The 23,388-nt window shown below is 43.1% G+C and overlaps 1 protein-coding gene across 1 annotated transcript in view; it reads right to left on the reverse strand.

The window, feature by feature from the left end:
- PHACTR1 (phosphatase and actin regulator 1) overlaps positions 1 to 23,388 on the reverse strand; it is a 313,243-nt gene that overhangs the window by 40,549 nt on the left and 249,306 nt on the right. Inside the window, exons 5-9 of the mRNA XM_035893441.1 lie at positions 23,149 to 23,334; positions 21,934 to 22,140; positions 11,907 to 12,216; positions 4,138 to 4,346; positions 2,468 to 2,624 (exon numbers count right to left, since the gene is read on the reverse strand). Coding sequence (XP_035749334.1) covers positions 2,468 to 2,624; positions 4,138 to 4,346; positions 11,907 to 12,216; positions 21,934 to 22,140; positions 23,149 to 23,334 — 1,069 coding nt within the window. The remainder of the gene's footprint in view (positions 1 to 2,467; positions 2,625 to 4,137; positions 4,347 to 11,906; positions 12,217 to 21,933; positions 22,141 to 23,148; positions 23,335 to 23,388) is intronic.

Here is a 23,388-nt window from a genome sequence, read left to right on the forward strand (position 1 = left end):
TAATACTAAATTTTGATCTGCCAAATGTAGTAGCCATGAGCTCTTCCAAACTAAATACTGTGAGGATTATGCATAAATACTGAAGTATCCTAATCAGCCTCTTGGTGAAAATGAATTGATCTATTAAGACAATAACTATTTGCTGAAGTTTTTATTCTGTGTTTTTTACTCTGTAAGTAGCATATGTGATTTCATTGGTTGGCTATTTTAAACCATAGGGGACCATTGGTGGAACAGTACAAATCCCTCTGAAATCCAAAATTGCCAGCTGCAATTATAGTCTGCATCTAGCATCTTCTCTAAGGACTATAAATGCTTCACTACTTTAATTTTGCTTGGCATTTGCATCACTGTGTGACAATTACTAAGCAATAGCAAAGGATGGATTTAGTAATGAAGTCTGGACAGTAAAGAAATACTGTCCAAATTGAAATATTCTCTCTATTTCAATCTAATATTCGCCAGTTTGTGCACATGGATACATCACATTTAGATACAAAGCACTGGTAAGACAGGTACCTTCCTTTTTGCCGCTGAAACATCTGTGGCTTTTTGCACGTTAGAGATGAGGGAAGTTGCTTTCTCCTCATATCTCTTGATTGTTTTTAACTACACAAAAGGATGAGATATTAAGTTGTAAATACTAGTAATTAAAAGGTCAGACTGGCAACTGTATTATTCCAGATAAGGGTTGTGAAATTCTACCAATTTCAGTGATGTTACACTGGTATAAAATGGGAATGAAACAGCAGTGGCTCAGCTATTTTTTGAGCTCATATATATAGAGTTTTAATTATTTGAACTATTTGTGATTGCCCCTGAGTCCTAGCTGTATTAGAAGACAAGATCAAGCATTATACCTCCAACTGAATGAGCAGAGATACAACTGGGGAAACAAACGACAACATTGTGAGAATATGGGGCTTATACACGAAGGGTTCTGGGTATTGCCAAAATTAGTTTCCCGTGTTAAAAAGAGATATGCTGAAGAAGCATTCTTTAATGGGGAAAAATAGGTTTTGGAGAAGTGAGATATAAAATATTTATAATAAAAAACACCTGGGGCACAGTGAGCTGTGCAGAGTCAATGTTCACAAATGACACTATTTACCTTCATCAGACAGAGCTGTAAAACTTCTGAGACCTAAGTAATTTAGGCAAATGGGCAACACAGTGGAAATGCTCTTCAATGTCATTGCAAGGTCAAGCAGCACACAGTAAAATACACTAAGAGACAAAAATTTCAACTCTTCACATGCTTCAAAAGGGTTCACAATTAATGGTATAAGCACTGGGACCTTGCTATCCTATGCCGCTCTTTGGGACCCAGAGCTCCACGTGCAGCTGCAGTCTAAAAAGGTATTAGGCTGAATAAAAGACTGGACTGAAAAATCACAGTACCAGCAACAGTGCAGTGCTGTTTTGCATACTTTGGGCATCACTGCTGAGGCCCTTCAACAAGAATTAGATGGGTCTTGGACTAGGCTAAGCATGATCCAACACAAAGACTTTCAAAGACAGACTAGAAAGATGTGGTTATTTTATTCCAAAGAGATAATAAACAAGGCCATGAAAAAAAGTAGATAAAATGCTGAAAGAGGTATTTACCAGGAGCTCCTATTCTTCACCACAACATGGTAGTGGTGTTCCACCCTTATCTCCCCACCAAAAAAAAAAAAAAGAAAAAAAGAAAACCCACAGAAAATTCCCAACAATTGGCTGGTCTTGTCCTTGTGGTTTTCTCAGTCACACTGGGAGGGCAACTAACAGCATTCACCAGCTCTGCACACCACCAAGTTGATAACATAACAGTATTAAATTGATTACATGAATCATGGTTGGAGCATAGGAGGTTCTTAGACATTTCTACCTGACCTCAGTTTACTAATTCTTGACAGAAACCTTCCACATGTAATGGCCACCCCATGCGATATAGAAAACCAGAACAGCTGGTGAGTAACACTGTTTTGAAGAAGGAAGAGTCTAGACAGGGTAAATCCGTCCAACCTGACCCAAGAAAACCAGGTACTGAAGGACCTAAGTATTTTGGATCAGGAAAAGACTCAGCTACGCGTGGGAGATACAGTCAGATGAGAAAGTTGTACCTCTGCCCTTTGGCCAAACTAATGGCCTATCAAATGGCACCTGCAGCTACCAGCCAAAATGTCGTCAAGCCTGAATGTTTCCCAATAGTGCACTGAAAACAACCAAATCCACATAGTTCATGCTGATACTTAACACAACCAAAGATTCCATAGGACATTCCATAGAGCCAGGAAAACAAAATGGGGTGCTGTATGGGAAGTTACACTGGAGCAGAAGTAATGTCTAGAGTCTTTTCCCCCCATGGCTTTTGCTCTTGAACACTGTGAACAAATAGACCTCAAATGTTTACAGGCTAAAGACAAAAACTGCATCCCACCACATATTTCCAAAAGGAAGAGTTAGAAAAATGTTTGTCTCCTACCTTGTTAATTTTGTCCCAATCTGCTGCCTAAGTTCCAGCCTCTCCTCATCAGTCTGCATGGGGAGGATGTTCTTTTCCTCCAGTTCTCGCTTGGAAGGCCTGTTGCTTAGTTTGATTGCTAAAGAGTCCTTCCTGCAGACTTTCATTGCCAGGGAGCCTGTGGGAGAGAGGAGAGGCTCTGCCAAAGGAGGTGTCATCATTTCATTACAGCATGCAGCAGGCAACCGAAGTACTAGCCAAGGGAGGATACGAGGCTCCCATTTACAGTGGTATGGACTGTGGGAAAAGGGGGGCTCAATTAACCACAATTCATATCATAATAAGGAAAAGCTGAATTTGGTAGGTATACGGGAAAGTGAAATTAAAACATTGCTCCATAGAGGGGAGGGGAGAAGAAGGGCATGCTTCAGAATTGCTAGTAGCAGCCGTAGCTTTCTCTAGCACAGTGTTTCTGAACCACATAATGGAATGAATAATTCAGCCTTAGAATCTGGGCAGGCAGCAGAGCTACAGCATGTGGGAAGAGAGCGGTATCTCTCTCTTGCAATGTATAATAGCAAGACATCCAGGCTAGCACTGGAAGGAATCAAAAGTCAATCAGAAGCAGCACAGGTCTCTATGTACATTAACTGACACTGCTTCTCAGGCAGTGACAGTGGCAAAGACATGGTGAAAACCAGCAGCCTTTCATGGCTCAAGCTTGCTTTCCTAGGCTTGCATCCAAAGCAGTTTGAGCAGGGAGGAGAGACACAAGCAGACAGAGAGACACAAACGCATGAGAGCTTTTGGGCTCTGGCAGGAGAGTGTGATCTGCTCTGTTTCTTAGTTTAAGAGCAAGGACTGCTTAATTTCACTTGCAGGGTAAGGAGGATTCTGCGGAGATGAAATACGCCTGTTTCAGGATGTTCTTTGTATGTGTTTTAAAAAAGGAGCTGTTTGTTTGTACCGCTCCCAGTTTTCAGAATAAAAGAAATCCAAGGGCCTGAAACTTCAGCTCGACCTGCAGGATGACAAGCAGTTGTCATACACAAAGTACTGTGTCTTGTCTTCATGGGAGAGTCCTATGATGCCACACCGAGGCAGGAGAAGGGTTTTCTCAGAGAGGACAGGACGGGGCCGCAGGTCTCTCTCCAGGCTGTAATTGCGATATGGCTGTCAACTAACCTCTTTTCTTCTTATCTGAGCCTAATTCTCTGATCATGACCCCTTTCAAAGTATGTGCAGACTTATGATGCTGACATGATCTAATACTTACTATACATAAAAGCTCTGCTTCTTTATCGGTGGCACTTACTTCATCCTCCTGAAGTAACTCTATTGAGCTGATCTTGACTTAAGCCAAAGGCAGGGTTTCTCTACACCGAGGACACTTGGGAAAGTGAATCCAAAAGTCAATTTGGAAGTGAACTAATATAAGCCAAAACCAGTCATTTGAATTCTGTCTGAGAGCTACCCAGACAGGGATTCATGTGGATTAGGGAAATCACTACCAATTCATACTACTTGCTAGTTTGGACTAATTTACCAAGCATCCCCATGTAGTCAAGCCCTGAGAGATGCTAAAGCCATAGTCAAGAAATTAAATTCACAGGTCTTGTGTCTCCCTTGTGTATTGAGAGTTCACAGTAAAAATTAAATAAATGAGAAAGGAAAAATGGAATGAGTCTTACTTGTAAATAATGAGTTATCCTCATCTTCATCTTCCTCTTCCTCCTCTTCCTGTCTTGTGTAGAGGCAAGAAGAATCTTCATAGTCGGTTTCATGAGGCACATTTTCTTTATTGTCATCGCATTCGATCACAACAGTTGGCACTTGTCTCATGTCTGGAAGGCCCCCAGGTCCTGTTTTTGTAACACTGTCACCTGTGTGTAAACCAGAGCTGTTGGGAAAGGAAAACAAATAAATAAACTAAAGGAAAGAGCTCAATGGAAGACTGAGTTGCTTCTCTCGCTGTTTTTAGGAAAGCAGTGGTCTTTCATCCCCTTTGAGAAGAAATGAGGACAGAAAGATCTTCATGACCAGAGAGATATCTAATGGGTTTAAACTGAGTACACATTAGATTTAAGGTACCACACTTGTTAGGGAGAGGTAGGACAGCACGCAGGCAGAAACACTGGCAGCCAGGACCAAGAACTAAAGATCTGTGGCAAATACAGTCTCAGGACTTAGTGAGAATTGCACCAGCTACTCAGAGTGATAAGCATGTCTTCAGCCTGGCATCTGTGTCACCACTCCACTGGTGTGTGGGCCGTGAGGAGAAAATGTCTCACCTGAATGCTAAAGGTGGAGTAAGAGAGTGGCGGGAAGGAAAGGTAGAGATTGTAGAGGAGAAAGGCAGAGGGAAACCGTGACTTGCACTTCTGGGGGGGAAGAAAAGGTAGAGATTGTAGAGGAGGATTGTAGAAAGGCAGAGGGAAACCGTGACTTGCACTTCTTGGGCAAGATGTTGATTGACTTGAGGGGAAGGCGAGGGCAGAACTCTCTGAAGTGCAGGGGACCGAGTGTGTGAAACTGGGTTTGGAGAAAAGAGACTTTGGGAGCTGGAAGGTTTGTTTGCTAATGGCACAGTTATATGTTGTGGGGGCTGCAGCGACGAGATCCCTTCTCCTGCCCTGGCTCCTCACTCCAGCCAGGTGCTGGAGAACAACCTAAACTGCACCTAACATTGTATTTCTTTGGTCACATCAAGTGTGACTGATCATTGCCTGCAGCTTACTGGGTAAAGACCTGCGGTAGCTACTGCTGCCACCTAGCTCTGTTTATGTGTTGATTTCAAGGCCCTTTACCAAGGAACATATCAAATACAAGCAGGGAAACAGAAACACGAGGAGGTGAAGATCAAAGTCGAACAAAAGGTGAAAGGAAAAGTCAGGAACACGATCAGGTTTCCCAACCCATTTTTATCTAATAGCTCATGTTGCTTTTCCAACGTGAAATGAGAATGAGAGACTGGAAGGCAAAAATGATGGCTGCTCAGGTTTATTTGTGAGTCAGCAGAAACTGCCCTTTCTCTTAAGTCCCAGCTGAGGCAACAGCTATATGAAAGGTGAGGAACATTTGCCTGTTGGACACCCTCTTTATGTCAAATTCCCACTTTACTTTCCAGAAGAACATAGGTGTGAAACCAGACGTGCTGGCCAAGTTGCACTTGAGGTACGCAAGTTTGGGCCTGGCCCTACCAAATGCTGAGGGGCCTCAGTTCCCTTGAATATTGTAGCCTGCTCAGAATACCAGAGGCATTCTGCATCTTGAAAAACTCTTGTATTCTCCTCTTTAAATGTTTTTCTACTGAGTCAACTTGAAACATTTCTCTTTCTTCTAACTCTAAAGGTAACATGGACTCTAAAATGGCTGCCAGATAACATCCCAGAAAGATTTAAACGCTAGTCCACAATGTGCTTAGGGATTAAGGAGAAGAAAAGGCTTCAGATCTTGTGAGCAAACCATAGCACGCTGTTGTCATCATCTTTGGCTTCAAAAAACTAATGTTATTAATTGCAACATTTACTGTTGCAGACTAACCACCAATGACATGCATAGCTTTCCTGGAAGCCTTGAGGAGAGGAACTCCATTTTTGTAGTGATAGCCTGTGTTTTGTACCACAACGCAAGAGAGAGTCATGAAGAACTGGCTTGTGAATTTTTGTATTAGACTTCAGTGAGTCTGACCCAAAAATTTTATCCCAGAAGTAGTTTTAAAATTCATGAGCTGAATTCTCCTAATGACACATAAATGTACTACAGTCTTTAAAAACTTTCAACTAACTTTTAATTTATTGATATGCTTTAATAATTTTATCAACCTCAATTTTAAAATCTGTTTCCTCTGTAACCTATTTTTTGTGTAACTCTTTTTAAGACGCAAGGTAGGAAATTCAAAAGCCTGGAATTAAATTTCCAAGAGAAACTAAAACGCTGTGAAATTCTGTTAACATTGCCAAAAAAAAAAAAGAAATAAAAAACTTCCAATGCTGAACACAACCACTGGATCATTCAGTTAATTTTAAAACGACACATACAGAGAGAGCAAGTAGAAGTTCACTAAGTCCCTTCTGGAAGTACAAACAAAAGGAGCAAAAAGTAGTTCAGCAGTCAGGGCCATTTGGTGCCTCCCTGTTCTGTGAAGGATGTACGTAGGATACAGAGGCATTCTTATGGACATGCACACAGGGCAGCAGATATCAAAGAAGTGGTTCGCCAATTTAGGTTATCAAGTAGGTATTGGATGGCAACAAGATTTACAAGTTACCACAGGGGATCTCTATTTGAACTAGTGATCTAGAAATAGGCGGCTTCTCATCTCATTGTAATTTTTCTGAATCATCCACTTTCTTGATAATACTACTTTCTATTTTAAGCCCCTCATTCTTCCTGGTGTTTTGTGTTCCTCTTGATTAAAATCAGCCTTTTCCACAGCATTTTGACTCAGTCAGCTGTCTAAGCAAAGCACTTATGAAATACATGCAGTACTGCAGTATACTCAAGAAAGACGAATCAAGGTCACTGGATATTTCCATTGTGTAAAAATTCCTCTGGGTCTTTAGCAAAAACCCCACATGGTCAGGTGGTCTACACCACAACATTTTTTACCATTGTTTACCAAAAAGCACGCTATTGTTTCAAACAGTCCATTTTAAATCAGCTTTGTGTTTTGCAACAAAATCAGAGAACAAAGCTGCAGCTAAGCAAGTGCTTGTTTTAAGAAGATAAATGTATCTTAACACATAGATTTGAATAATTCATAGCTGACTAGTAGAAGCACTTGCAATTACTGTTGCGTCATCTTTGCGTGATCGAAACAGCAAAAAAGTTACACCACTATAGCTTACAGTGTTTCTAGTGAGAAAATATTTTAATGAAAAATCAGAATTGAAGCATATGAGTGACTCATCGTACAGACAAAATCCGAAAAGAAGAAAGTGAAATCCCTCCCGTAAAATCTAGTGGGAAAAAAACGCATGCTTCTCATCTGTCATCCCCGGCTCTTTGATTTTGGAATAAAGAATTACATTTTTATCAGCATGTTTTCAGATCCACAGTACACTCTTCTGTACTTATCAGTTAAAACAAAAATCTGAAAAAACTTCAAACCATCGTATATACATTTCTACAACACAGGCACATGCATGAGAGACAGAGAGAGAAGGCAGAGCTATAAATATTAAGTGCTTCTATCCTTAGGCAATGGTAAAGTTTAGACAAAAAGCAATTCTCCTGACAAATTTTATGGAAGATAAATGTTTTCTGACTCAAACACGTTTTATAAGATTTACAAGACACTAGCAGGGAAGCCTAATGCATTTCGTTTCATAAAACTACAGTCTGAAGCTGAACTGGGTGTCCCAGAGGAACTGGTCTCACACACTGTCTTTTTGGACACAGCGATTTTTCACTGCTCTGCCACAGATGCAATTCTAGCCCGGAGTGAGATATTGCCACTTTACAGCTCTTCAGTACATACGCTGAACAGAGGCCTTGATTCAGCTCCTAGCGTACAAGAGCCCACAGAGTAATTGAAATTAATTGTCGTCTTACCAGACAGACTGAGAACTATATGGGCAAGGCAGAAAATAAGGCTCTTTCAGATCAAGAAGCTGCCTCCCTAGGTCAAAATTAAAGATACATTCCAGGGGCACAGGAGGGTTTCTTAAAGCTTCTTTTGCTGCTGTTCTGACGCACGGCTTTTGGGCAAGGTCTTTCTTCTCAAATTCATTTCGGTCAGGAGGATGAAACCTTCTGCGGACTTTGGTGGCAGGGCTTATCAGGTTTTCACCAACTCTTCAAACGCATTCAGAAATGGTAAAAAATTATGCCCGAATCTAGAGTTTTACTTACGCTTGACACATACCCTTCGGGCTGAAGAGGGGAGTTGTTTGCATTAGGGCACAAATTGGCAACAGAGGTTGGAGAAAAAAAGGTTACAGAGAAATTACACTCTTCTCTGTTTCAACTTAATCTATCATAAAGCTGGTAATTTATCAGGGAAAATAGAGGCAAACTGGCAGCACAAATGACACGTCGTAATAGTCATACGACGGCAAGGGACAGATTGCCCTTCTGAGAATAGGTTATGAATAGATGTTACGAGTACCAGAAAATGTTTGCAATCAAAAGCGTTAAGTGTGCAAATGAACTTAATGTTCTATAATGTCTGTAGTAAAACTGAATAAAAAACCCCAGGAATTAACTGCCATTTTAAGTCATAAGAACAACTGGGACTTGAATAGCTATTACACGCTTTTAATGTACCTTAAGACATTAACTTATTAATATGCAGTAGGTCTAGGTGAGGCAGTAACATGCAACCACTCCTGCAGAGGGGAAAATAGAGGTAGAGAAGCTCGGTAGCTTTCTCAAGGTCATAGACAGCAAAACAACTTCTGGCTTCCAGGCTGGTACAGAGGGACAGCTCAATTTTCTCTGGCAAGCTTCTGGCTCATTGGCAAAACACTGACTTCGAGTATCAGTCTTCAGACGTTGTTAGACTACCCGAATTCGAGACCTCGCCTGTGAAAGCAAAACATCCAGACTGCTAGAGGAAGGGGATGTTCTAGTCTTTTGTTGTATGTTCCTGTCCACACTCACAGTCCTGGTGGAGAGAGGAGGTGTGAGTCTAAGAAAAGTTTACTGGGCAAAATGTGGAATTGATACAAACTGGTTACAGATTCAGTGAATATCAATGGAACTTAACACATTTGAGGAACTTCCACTGCACAGGGAACTAAAAAAAAAATTCTCCTAGAGGAGAAAAATACAAAATTTGGAGCAGAATACTGATCTGCACTTGTCTACATGACCCTCCCCTATTAAAACCAAAATACTATTCTAAATAACCCCCCAAATTACCAGACTTGGCAGCAATTTTGCTGCAATATCATGGCAATTATTCTAGAACATTGTAGGATTCTTTCGAGAGAAAGGCTGAGATCAGCAAAAATAAACGCTGCCAATGAACTCAGCATTCCCCAGAAGGTGCCTCAGAGACATGTCAGGCTCTCTTGTCTCCTCAAGATTATTGACCCAATGACAGTAGCCCAGTCACATGTTATCCTGGAAGGAACAGTAAAGCTGAGGATCTCACTGCATATCCTATGCACGCAACAGATGCGAGCACGCTACTGAGTTTTAAATAGAGGAAAGCAGATCTAGGATCTGTGCAGTTTTAAAAAGCCCTTGAGACTTCTGGGCTGAAGCATCCAATGACAAATGCTGCAGTATGAATTCTGCTTGGTTTAATCCAGATTTTATACAATTATGGGAAAAGAACTACTGTCAAAATTACTAGAAAACAGTAGCACTTGGTGCAAATAATCCTCTCCCACATTAAAAACACGTATTTTAAAAATCTGCACAAATGATCAAGAAAAGTTAGCAAATTTCCTAAGATTACAATATGGCATGAAAAAGCAATTTAAGAATTTAACAGGAAGTGCCAGCTCCACAGACCCTTCTACCTGTAAATACTATGAAAATAACAGTTGCTGTTGCAGAGGAAACAGTCATCACCTATTTTCTCTCTTGTGAATGCAAACGTTACTGATTTGTTTTGACAAGGAAAATAAGTGAAGCATTCAATACTTTATTTCATGATTGAAATAATAGTTAATCAACACAAAAAGGCTATGAAAAGTCAACTGTCTGCAGTATCATGAGCTAGGATTCATTTTCATTTAAAATGTGAAATATCAGTGCCACAACCTTTTCTTATTTTCTTCTACAGAGAGGTGATTACTTCATATCGGGAAATGAATCCTTGCTTGTTCAGACTTAACAAGAAAAGGGCTTCAGCTTCAAATTAATAGTTAAAACCAAACAGCATCACCTTCTTTAAATCCATGAAAAGTATTTGTAGACATAAACATGATGGATGCCTAGAAAGTGGAGCATTCATTGCTGAGGGGCAACAGATGCCACAATGAAGTCATACTCTGAGAGATGTCACTGGGCTCGGGATAACAAAGTGCCTTCTGCACGTAGTGCGAGCCAGACAGTAAGACATCCGACCTGTGCTGGGGATGGCATGGGCAGTGCAGCCCCAAAGGAGCCTTTGGGAGGCACCAGCTACCCTCTGTGCTTGGGGCACCAAGCTTTGGGGTGATGCAGATGCGTCTGACCAGCCCTGCTGGCAATGTGTGAGCTAACTGGGTAGTCACCAGGCACAAGGGGGAATGCAGATGCTTTTTCCAATCTTACCACTGCAACCCTTTTACTGATGGGAAGAGGAACCTCCCTTACAGCCCTACCAGTTTTCCCTCAGCAGTGATTTCCCCCATGCCGCAGAAACATCAGCCCCTGCCCCCGCCCCCAATATAACCACAGAGGTCTCGTTATCCTGGTACTAAAATAAGCTGGCAGCGTGGGACAGCCTCTTGTCCCCTGACTGTTTTTCATACAATAAGGAGAATCTCCTATCCCTAACTGAATTATTTTTAACTATGCACTATAACGAAGGAAACATTATCACGAAGAGGTATTGGGGCAAATCATTAGGCATTTTGTCTGTTAGACCAAATATTTTCACTTTCTGTCTAAGAGAAGGATGATCTGATGCTCCTAGAAAAAGCTGGCTACAAAGCTGCCCTTGGTACTAAATAGAACATGTCATTTTCTGGACTACCTTCCCTATTCTGGGACTTGCTCAATTTTCCTCTACAAGATGAAATAAATTGTGCAAAGCTTGCTGATCTTGCAGTCTATGAGGACAGCTTGCGTTTATACAACGTGCTTCACTTACTCAGACTATTTGAAGCAGTGTTCAGAGATACCCACAAGTAACAGTAATAGAAAATGGCCCCAAGGTGGGTAAGGCTCTTCTGATCAAATGTATAACCTTCCTCCAGGGGCAAGTGGCTAAGAAGTTAGCTGCTGTGGAATGGGTTAAATACTTATTTTACGATCAAACGTATAGTTTAATTGACATTAATTCAAACAGTGTATTAAAACCCCTCCGAGTGACCTGTAGGAAGTCCTCATAGGTTGTTTCAAGCTAATTGGTAATATCGATCAGATGCCTTGGTTGAGTGGCACATTTGGGTTTTATTGCTCTTTTTCTGAACCTTCCACTTCCTCTTCTTTTTTCTTTTTTGGCAATCCTCCACACAACCAGAGCTTTGCAGTTATGCACTCTGCAGTACATACTGCAAGCCAGGCATGTCCTATGAACATCTCCACTGGCTGTATTACCTAGCTCCTTGAACAGGACAGCGGGGTTCAGGAAATTTGGTCTTTTTCTCCTTTCTGTCACAAACTTGTCAAGCAAGACTGGAAAGGCTCTTCCCCTGTCTCTCTTTCTCCAGCAATGACTGCCCTGAAGTTATTAGACCCCCAGAGGAGGGGCCTCATTCAAGTACAATCAGCATAACTCAAGTGCCAATATTGATACTGAGGTTAGCAGGAAAGAGTGCACATCAATATGTAATTTAAAAAGTCGATCCATTACCTTTCTAGCCTTTGCATGGTCATGGCTAGCGTTTTGTTCAGTTCCTCTATCATCCGGCACCCTGAAGGGTGAATGGGCAACGTGCTGGACCCAGAAGGCAGGTGCTGGCTGTGGCTGGCGGGGGCTAACTGGGATGGCAGGACAGTGTGATGGTGCTGGGTCAAAGGCTGCTGGGAGCTCTTCTGCGTGGAATAGGATGAGAGAGAGAGGTCTGGCCCCCCTAAAGGCATGCAAATCATGACTTTCTTTGGAGGTAGTGGAGGTGACAGTTTAACTGGCATACAAGGCAGTTTCACAGGAGCGCCAGGATCTAAAAGAGAAGAAAGAGAGGCCCTGGTGTTAATTTCCATGCCAGTAAGATGGAGATCCCAGTAGCTGCCTGGGTGAGCAGGTACTGAGGTTGCTAGTCAACACGGGAGCGTGCACCCCCTCCCTGCTGCGACAGACAACTCGGCATAGTGCGTGCCCAGCACGGTCTTTGGAAAAAATACTGTTGTTTTGCAGCACTTCTGAGTTTCACAAAAAACATCCCAGGGCTGTGCATGCCCCCTAATAAACACACTAAGCAATGCTTAACAAGGCTCATGGCACACTTTGAGGCTTTAAAGCCCTAATCCTCCAAAACAGCCCGGTGAGGTAAGCGCGATGTCTCCTGCTCAACAGGCACGCAAATAGGGGGAGAGCAATTTGGTGTCTGAAGTTACAGGATGACTCACCACCATCACTGCTGGAGCAAAAGCTCAGGGACTCCTGATCCCTCCCAGCCACTGCAGTGCAATTACTACAAGTCACATTTCTTACAGCTTTGTAATGTGCAAAACATCTGGTGTTAAAAATTACGTTACAGGGCAAGAGAGAAAAGAAATAGGGTTTGAATACTAAACAGGAGTGGTCTGGAAAAATGAAGGGTACAGGAGAAGAAAATGATAAAGGGCAGAAGATTGTTAGGGTTAATGTGTTCTTTCACAGAAGACTTGGCAGGCGCTTTTCTCTGGACTCACACACTGAGTTTTAACCTTCTTAACTCCAGGCATGTTCCTTGAATCATACAGTTGACCCACCAGGCAAAGACTCCCCTGACTTCCATAGGAAATCAATGAAAGGTCCACAAGAAAATCTCTGCCAGGACTCAGCTGCAGGATGGAGATTTTTGGAGCTGCGCTGTGAAAAGTTTTCAGAAAGGAAGTTAATGGGAGGGCTAGTAGTTTCCAAGACGGGTGTGGGAAATGGCCACCATGTATGCTAAGAGCAAAAATGAGAGCAAATATACATGCTGTGAGCTGCAACTGTGAGTTTGTGTTCCAGGCCCTTTCCAGCCTGGAATACCACAGACATTTGGCTCTGCAATGCAGCTTTGCAGGCAAGGCTTGCACGCTTTTTGGCCTCTTGTTGCTTCAGTTCACTCTTTTTGCTGTAACATGGTAAAGGAACTGAAGATCTAGAGTCTTCTTTTGGCCTGAGAAAGCTTGGGAGTTAGACACTGCCCTCCAGGTTTCAAAGGCCATCACCCTCCTGAGCAATGCCAGATTTCTAAAGTCCTTTTCCAGATGGTTCTTTTTAGCATTATCTATTCTACTCCTTGCCCCCTTTATTCCTTCCTCCCTCCTGGCCTATTCTGGATATGGCCTGTATTAGTATCTGCATATAGTAGCCAGGGTGCACAAGGTTGACACTAGGACTTCCAAGCACTAACAGTTCTTGAAAATTATTAAGGACAGTAATGTGGAAAAAGACCATGCATGGAGCCAAACTCAGATATGATATTAGACTTTTTTAGTGCTAGTCATAGCTTCATTGCATCCACAGTATCCACCTGATACTAGTGTTTTTACTACGCTAGGAGCACCACACTGACAGCAAGTCTTCCCTTTCTTCAAAGCACTTACAGGCTAACGATATAGGAGAGGCAAAGGGTGCGCAAAGATGAAATAGAGGCACGGAGAGAAAGTGATCTTTCCATGTTGTGGAGTGGGAGAGTTACAGAGAGTGGAACTCAAGTCTTCCAGTTTTCAATGCAATATCATATCCACTTGACACATCTCTCGAAGGCAAAAATTCTTCTGATAGCTCTGCCAAGGCTGAAATATAACTCATGGGATTGCCAAACCACAGGGCACTGCCCTCTCCTCTGAAGCAGATTGCCTTCTGTACAGTAGAAAAAAAAGTACTTTTAGGGTTTTCTATTCAAGCACCGGAAGGTCTCCAAGTTACTGCATTTTTCTTACATACACGTTATCTGTGTATATTTTCTCTTTGTATCCTGCTTAAAAGAACACACCATCTTCAATAAAAGATAAATAACAGAAAGAGTAGAGAGTAAATTGTATAGAGCCCTGAGAATAAGGCTCCTATGGGAGTAACAAAATGTTTTCATACAGTTGTGCTCCAGGCAATTTCACTTCTAGAGCTGGCCCTGAATTACAAAGACTACGCTGAGATCTGCATTTCCATTTTGAAAAGTGCAGGTTTGACTGTTGGGTTTAGAACCTTTTTTGCTGTCTCTCAATGAACGTCTTCATCTGACAGTGCCTGTGCCTGGATGCCCCACCACTCTCTGTATGATGCAAGGGAGTCAACGGTGAATTCAAAGAGACCCCAACTGCAGGCATCTCTTGCTTCTGACAAAAGGATAACTGGAAGTATCCACTGGGTTTGCTGCATTCTGTCATCCTGAAGATTAGAGCAGTATTCTGTGCTGGGAGCAAGTACAGCATGCCAAATGGTTCAGGTATAAAGCAAACAGGAATCCTTCCATCTTTTTTTCCTAAAATATAGTGAAAATTTCCTTTCTCATGTAAGCATTCATCTAGTAGAGTTGTGACAGAGGCACTGCAGCTTTAGAGTTGCACAGGAGAACAAGTCTAGCTTAATTATCCTGAGTAACCACAAACTCCATTATGAATCAGATGTGCATACTCTGCTTTCCACTCTTCACCACAAAGGTATGGACCTTTAGTTTCCACTTAAAGAAATCCTTCACATCAACATGTTTTCAGTGGTACCAGTGCTGGGTGACTCCACTGGACACATGCCAAAAATCTTGTCCATTATTTTTAACATAAGGCTTTATTCAGACCGACTGTGCTTCATCCAAGTTCTTGAGCCTGTCTGAATATGGCCCTAATGCCTAAACAGAGCCTTGAAAATGAACCAGAGGCATTAAATCTACTTGTCTGCCCTTCACCTAAAGGAGAATGACTGCAATGTGAGGAGAGTTCGATCCATTTGCTCAGAAACACATCAGTATATCTTCACCGACATCAGTAAGGGAGACCTTGTACAGCAAGTTCCACCGCGTGGTCAGATCAGTGAGTGTGCTGAACAAATGGGGCCTTGCTCAAACCCATGGGCTCCAGGCACGCTGTTGGAAACTGTGCTACCATCATCCGGAGTAAATGAGAGAACAACTTGTCCCTGCGTGTAAGAGTGAGATGCCTGTGCTTTACAGTTCTTTCCTTTGTTTGTTTTAATTTCACAACATATGTGACGTATGAACCGGGGTGGAAACAGTTATTGTCTCCAGCATGGAATATCCATCAGACGTGGACATCTGTAGATGAATAAGAAGCTGGACAGTAGAAATATGAACAAGGAATCTGTGATAAGTGTCTTGTCAGTGGAACATTACCAGAGTCTTAAATCATTGCACAAAGCACTCCTGTGACAGAAGAGAAGCAAACTGTGTGAAGCCAGGTGTGCAAGTCTGATTAATCTATTTTGGCTGAGGTTCTTCATGCTCAAGAGAATAATGAGCAATTTTGCAAGATGTTCGTTCCCAGCGGGGTTGTGACCACTCAGCACTATGCATGGTTAAGTAATAACTGTGCCAGAATTGATGAAAGAGATGTTAAGATATAGAAACCTTCCCACTGCTGATGACAATAAATTACTTAAAAGACAGTTGTGGATGTCACAATATTTGCTGCACATCAGACCTATGACAAACAGGTCAGCCCTTACCCCTTCCGTATACATAATTTTGCTAATACCAATAGTTGCTGCATTTCCTCTTGGGTTTTTCAGGAGACAGATAAATATAATTTCATTTGCTGCACAGGTCTGCCCATGTATGGTTTTTCTGATGTGTTTGTGGTACACTGAAGCTGTACACTAACTACACCAAATCTGACGTTTCCCAGCCAACGAACGTGGCTGGAGAGCTGGTCAGCACATGATGCAGATATACCTGTTGCAGACAGAGAGCCAGGAAGTTCTGGATGTACGGCAGAAAACATTGCTCCAGCAGGGCTGCTAGAAAATCCTCAAATCCTCGCCCAGCACAACTACTGCATGGAGCAAGTGGGCATGCCTGGGAATCCTGGGCTTCTGGCTATGTTTGCTATCCTGCCAGTGGAAAAAAGCTCTTTCTTGAGTCCTTGTGATGCCAAACAGGAGCCAGCATTGTACCCCGACAGCAAGGAAGGCCAACAGCCTCCTGGATTATATGAGTAGAAGCATAGCCAGGAGATCAAGGGATTATTCCCCTTCTATTCAACACTCCTTGGACTCTATCCACATTACTGTGTCAAGCTTTGGGCCCCCCAGGAAAGATATCAAAAACCTAGAATGAGTTGAGTAGAGAGCCACCAAGATGGTTGAGGGCTGGAACACCTGACCTGTGAGGAGAAGCTGAGGGACTGGGGCTTGTTCAGCTTGGAGAAAAGAAAGCTTGGGGGGGGGGGAACCTAACAGCAGCCCTCCAGGACTATGAGGAGGTTATCAATAAGATGGAGCCAGGCTCTTCACAGTTGCACATGGTGGGAGGACGAGACAAGACAGGTCCTGGACTGGACTATAAGGAAAATGTGTTCCCCCATTAGAAGACCCAAACGATGGAACAGGTTTGCCCAAGCAGGTTGTGCAGTTGGTATCCTTTGAGCTTTTCAAGACCCGGCTGGACAAAGCCCTGAGAAACCTGGACTGATCCCACAGCTGGCCCTGCTTTGAGCAGGAGGTTGGACTAGAGACTTGCTGAGGTTCCTTCCCAACTGAACGACCTTATACTGTGACCTTTGCTGCACTATATACCATTATAGGCAATGCAGCTTGTCATAAAGTTAACGAGTTACTCTTTAAATTCCATCCAAGTAATTAATTCTGTAAAGTAATGTGCAAAAAAAAAATGTGGAAAAACCGGTGTAGCCTGTTGAAGTAGCTCCACAGGGGAAATGAGGTAATGTGCCTGATATTTGCAGGTATGGAAATACCAAATTTGCATTTGGAAAAGTAGCTTTTACTTTTTCAAGTCTTCTCTCCAGGAATCACTTGTGCCTGAACAGTGGGAGTCTCTTTTCTTCTTTCAGTGAGTTTTTTGAGCAGATTTATAAAGACAAGTTAAAAACTGTTCTGAAAGATCTGCCATGCATCTCCTGCTGCCTACAGCAAGATCTGCAGCCACGTCTTCAGGGAAGATTTGAGACTGAAATTCTTTGCCGTTCTTCTGCACTGTGTATGCGTCCAAGGCTCAAGCGGAATTTGGAGAACACGAGCAAAGCATGCTTAGTCTAAAGGTTGAAAAGCACAGCTCTGTATGAATTCCCATGCAGAGTCTTGAAGAGGGTTTCAGAGACAAGAGGATTTCCCGCTGCCTCTGTGTGCTAGGTCCCCCCCTCCAGGCAGTGGCAGGCCGAGGAAGTGTGGAGAGAGCAACTGCATCAGGCTCCAGATGCCCGTGAGAGCCTGGGAGCACGGGTGAAGGAGAGCGGCTTTTGCTCTGCTGCTTCTCCTGCAAGCACGCAGTGAAAAGAGAATTGTCCATTGCCCCCAGAGGAATGCAAGCCGTCTTCATGAACGTAGTCTGCCGGAGCAGGCAGCAGGAGGTAACATGGGAGAGGAGGAAGCTTGTGGATAACGTCTTGGGCTCGCCTACAGAGCAGCCTTCTGAGACACACACGACTGTTGCATTACAAAATACTGCAGAGAACATTTATTGGATAAATTGTAGCTGTAAATACTTTTATAATGCTGTAACTAACAACCGGCTTGTTGTGACAATGCGGCAGGACACCAGGCACCCATGTTATCAAAACTCGTCCTTGGCTTGTCTGCGTTATCAGAAGTAACTTTTGCGGACTCGTAACATTTCCTACCCTGTTAAATCTTTGCCTCTAATTATGAATTAGTTCTTACTCTACAGAGACATAATTAGAAAGCACAATCTCAGAACTAAAAATGTGCTATGCCTCTCCTCAAAATTTTGAATGAAGAATGCAATAGAATGCAAAAGGTTTTTCAAAGCTTAAATACAATAGCTGAGTGGCCAGGTATGACCCAGGCTATACCCTACTGTAATATTAGGCTAAATTTGGGCTCAAAAGCACTCAGGTCTTGCTGAGATCCCAGCTTAGTGGCCTATATTTTGTTCTCTGATGTTTTACGGGACTTTATGAGTTACTGGCGATTCAGTTGTTTGAATGGAAAATACCTAATTGATTTTAGAAAACATTATCTGTGCTGGTGAGAAGTAACAGCTTAATGAATCACGACCAAAAGGAGCTTTACGCTGCTGGGTTATGCTGTCTATCAAATCAGGTATGACCAGTCTTCTTGTCACTTCTTTTAACCATTTTATGATAACCTGGGGACTTTACCCTAGCAGTCCAATTAAATTTGGTCCCAGGTGATTATTTCAGCTCCTTCTACATTTTCAACTAAGGGGGCTGTATGCCTGGGTTCTACACATGGATATTGGAGAATTAAAAAGATGAAAGAAATTCTGTCCATGCACATTGTCTAACAATAATCACATCTGAAAACCAGTAGAAGGCTCACCAGGAGGTGACTGGCCAACAGCAAACGCAGAGCAGTGAAACACTGGTACCAAAACAGTTAAGGATCATGCTTTCCTCCTAGGGCTGCCTGTCTTCCCGGGCTGCATGGGTGCTTCCACACCCAGTGCTGTTCCCTGAGGAGGCAGCATCATCAAGAGCATGGGAGATGGAGTGAGGCAGAGCATGGAGCATCTTCTGCAGCAGCGGTGGCACCACTCCCAGGGGCTGCTCTGCAGTCTGCTCCTGGCTCTGTCCCCGTTCCTGCACTGTCCTGTCCCCACAGGACCTCAGCGTTGAGAAGAAGCATGCCAATGTTGTGTGATTTATATTTGCTAGAGGCAATTCTCTCTTACTGTTACCTTTAAAATGGATTTTTTCTTTTCATTCTCCCCAAAATTAAATGTGCTCTTATGTGTTTATTTTAGGCCTGCTCTTTTATGTGCATTTCTTATCGAGGGAAAGGCCAATGTTTGTCTTGGCACAGGCAGATAGATGTTTGAGATGGTTCACAAATGCTTTCAGAGGTGAGGAATGTTTCTTTTCCATTTCTAAAACCTGTATTAAGTCCTTTGCCAAATCCTGCGAAGTCAGTCTTCACGCCTTTATTGAAGAACTTTGGGATAAGTTCACAGCAAGAAGGTGGTCAGGTCAAAGGAAGCTTTTCTTTCCTCAAGTTTTGTATTTAAAATATTCCTCCCCCCCTTTTTTTTTTGCTGCTGACCGTAGTGATTTTATAATATATGTTTGTATAAAACATCTTTCTATTAAATAAATACACATATGTACACATACACATACATATATATATATCCAAAGACAGAAGTTAAGAGGCACTTCTGCATTTTCAGATGTGTACCTGAACCTTTCACAAGATCACATCTCCCCTCGCAGTCTTCTGCAGAAGACAGAGCTACCAGACCATTAAACCACTGTCACTCTCCATCAGCCAAGCCCAGTACGTCTTAATTTGTCCTTCAACCTTCTCACAAAATCTTCAGTAGAAAAATGGGCATGCAATAAGAACAGAAAAATCTTCACCTCTAACGCCAGAATTCAGATTTTACTTGTTTTCTCACACACAAGCTGAGGATGTCTCTGGAGTAATTAGTAAAAGAATAGCATTAATTCTGTCTCTCACTGATGAGGGTGCTTCATTAGGATTGATTGCTCATTTCCAAAGATTATACACAGCTAAAATAATTACCAGTGGAGAACAGAAGGCACTGAACAACATGTATATCCTTTAGACCACCAAAGTAAATGGACCCTTAAGAATAAGTTTAATACTTTTATTTATAAGGTGTGTATAAATGAGGCTTTCAGTTCCACCAGGAATAACTGCCAATTAAATTATGGCCTTATGACTAAACCCAATCTCTCCTCCTTTCCCCTGAGGGTTCTGTACATGCACATACAAGAGTCTGTCTATATCCACATACAAGAGTTTATTTAGGACTGGATGAGAGACCAGTAAAGGCCACCACAAAGTAAGAGAAGTCACAGTTCTGTTTCACTTTCAAAGAAGAGTCATCACCATCAAGCAATTGACTTATGTTGACAGCTTGAGCCTGATTCTACTTCACACAAAATTTCCAGCTGCAAAAAACCTGACACCAGAAGACCTCATCCTTTGATTCTTCTGCTATCTCTTACAAAAGAAAGGCTTACGAATGAGGGACGTTTTAGTACCTGAGGTTTTTTTCCCATGCTATTCCTATTTTTTTTATTTCTTCCATGTTGGCCTCATTTCTGAGCAGCTTCTTGTAATTGGGACAGAGTGTTATGGGAGATCATAGGAAGTTGGTTTTGTCCTCACCTGAAGCCATTAATACTGCTGCCCAGCTTTGCAGGCTGCAGAACTGCCCATTCTGTTTGTAGTATAAGGCAAAATATTAACCATTATGTGTAGATTTTGGCAGGCAAGAAAGTAAAGAGATTTCACATAAAATGAACAAAACTATACAGAACAAAAACGTGTGGTCATCCAAACAGAAACATGAAGAGACTACGTAGAGATACAAGAGAAAACCAGAACGTGCTCTTTCCTAATGAGCTCTTCCCTGATATATATCTTAGCCTGAATAAAATGGGTATTAACTGTCAGGAAAAAAACCCTATCTAGAATGTATTAACGTGGGCTGAGCATTTCTCACATCAGCCTTGAAAAGATCAGGGCAGCATTAACACAAGAAGATCAACCCAGTGAGAAGACTGGTGGCTGCCCCAGTACAGAAGTGCACTGCACCTCACCTTCAACTCAGGATTTTGAGGTGCTGCCTCCTGGGCAGCAGCTGTAATGATGAGCAGACTGTTCAAAAGGTGCAGGCAAGCATTTAGGGAACCATTTTTTGTCTGTGTAAATGTAGCCATCCTTTGCTTTGGTGGTCTAACTGAGAGGCTGGAGAGAGGAGACCCACCAATCCTCCTTCCACATGTACCTAGAGCTTTGAATCCCCAAGAGCCTGGACACTTGTGAAAACATCTGGAACACAAAAAAGGAGCCTGCATTAATTATCTACTGTTGCTAGCTGCCATGCAGTGAGAGCGAAACTGCAGCATAAACTGCAGGACACCAAAATCCTGGTCGTTGGGAACTGGGGCTGCCCGTTGTCAGCAGCACTCACCAGTGGGAAGGGAGTAGCCAGAGCAGGGGTGGGAAGGGAGAGCAGTTAGGCAGGCAGCGTGTGCAGGGAAGCAAAATGGCAAGAAGCCATGGGACAGGACGGCCCGTGGAAGGATCAGGGGGCCAAGTAAAAGACAAACGCACGGGAAGATAGAGGGTGTGTGCAGGGGAACCTGGCCAGACAGCAGCTGAGGGGAGAAGCAGCAACGGGTAAAAGGAGAAAGCAAACCTCTCCCTTTCCTCTCAACCCTCACCCCTTTTCTCATTAAAGGCATTTAAAGATATCCTAGCATTCTCCTGATACTTCCTTTCCCATCAAAGCACATCCTGCAATTTTTGTGGTAATGGTAAGTCTTGATGAATAACAGTGAGGAGGGTTAGGAAACGCAGCGGCGGTCTTAGGTAATTACAGCTGAGAGGGGAAGTGCCCTGAAGCAACCTTGATGAAGTTATAGCCTGAAAATGCTTCGTGATCCCTGCCCGAGGTACAACACAGACACATCACCAGTACACGCAACAACATGTGCAAACAGCATTACAGGAGGAGGAAGGACACTGAGAACCTTGCTGTAAAGGGCAGGTTTTTCCTACAAGGGTAATGGTGGTGGCCGAGGGTCCAGGAACACCTACTTACCAGTTAAGTGGCTGGCAATCCTGGCAATAGGTTTAGGAGGCAGGGCAGGGGGCTGTTTGAGGAGGGACAACTGTTTCACTGGGGTGTCCTCATGGTCTCCAGGGAAAGCGGCAGATTTTTTGGGGGGAAGTAGCAGGACTGGCTTAGCTGTAGGATCTTGGGACAGGAGGACGCCGGATTCATTGGATGTGGGGCTCTCTTCGGACACTGGAGGACACAACCACATCATAGACGCAACAACGTTACGAGCAAAGCAGCAGCGGATACAGCCGCAGTCAGACAGGAAAAGCAGCGCAGCAATGCAGATTAAGAATGACTAATAAATTTCACTCCAACATCATATAACATATAAAGGAGGAGAGAAAGAAAGAGAGAAAAAGAGAAGGAGAAGGAGTAACACACATCTACCCAACAGCCGAATTTCCCATTACCTCTGACAGAAGCCAGCTCCCTTGTGCCAGGCTGGGACGTATTCCCACATCTTGAACATAAATCAAGAGCCTTAAAATGTCACATCTCAGACGGTCTGTCCCCACAGCTTGCTCAGGACCAGGTATGTTAGCAGGTGGTCTCTAAACTTGTCCTATAAATGTAAAAGCACCTCACTCCATTCCTGCATAGCTGTGCAGGATCATGGATCTACCAGTTGCTCTTCCTCACTCAACCTTCATCCGCAGCTCTTTGGCATTAAGTGATGCAGAAGGGGGAGCTAACCTAGATGTGGCGTGTTGCCATCTCTCTGCATGGGCTGGTGAAGAAGTGCAGAGAGCCTCACCTAAGGAAGGGCAGCTGGCTGTGTTAGCTACCGAAAGACGCATGGTGTGAACATCACCCAACTCCACGCGGCAGCTAAAGGGCACGATGTTGTACCCTAGGGTTTAAAAATGTTGTCAGCGCTCTCCTCTAGAGTTCATTGGCACAGCTGAGACGTAGCCAGAGAGTTAGAAATTTGCTCTTAAATGTTCACAAAGTGCAGGGACTTTGCCTTACTCACAAAGAGGTTACTTTTGTAGAAGCAGAGGTTACTTTCTATGCCAAGTCAGTCAAAATTCCTCACGGAACATCCAGTGACAATCTGTATGCTGTCACCTCATTCTCCACCAGAAGACCTTTGTCTTCAACAAGATTTCTCAGGGCTAGACACTGAATGCCAGAAGACAAAAACTTGTTTCAAACAATTTAAAGTATCTAAGCATAATGTAAAAAAGATGTTACCTGTCCCATCCATGATCTCTGTGGTTGGGAGCACCTCGTATGAGCATGGTTCCCCAGATGCTGGACCTGACTCCAGTTCTGCTAGGGCTGGCAGGGATACCTGGCTGGAGCTCAGCACTTGCCCGGAGCCCAGAGGCTGCCCATTCTCCAAAGCTCCTTCTTCATTTGGTATGGAAAGTTCCCCATCTGTTCATAGTTGAAGGAAAGCAGAATGACAGCAGAAGAAACATAAATAAGATG

This window comes from Egretta garzetta, unplaced genomic scaffold (assembly GCF_000687185.1).
Source record: "Egretta garzetta isolate BGI_Z169 unplaced genomic scaffold, ASM68718v1 scaffold14, whole genome shotgun sequence".
In the NCBI taxonomy this organism is placed as follows: Eukaryota; Metazoa; Chordata; class Aves; order Pelecaniformes; family Ardeidae; genus Egretta; species Egretta garzetta.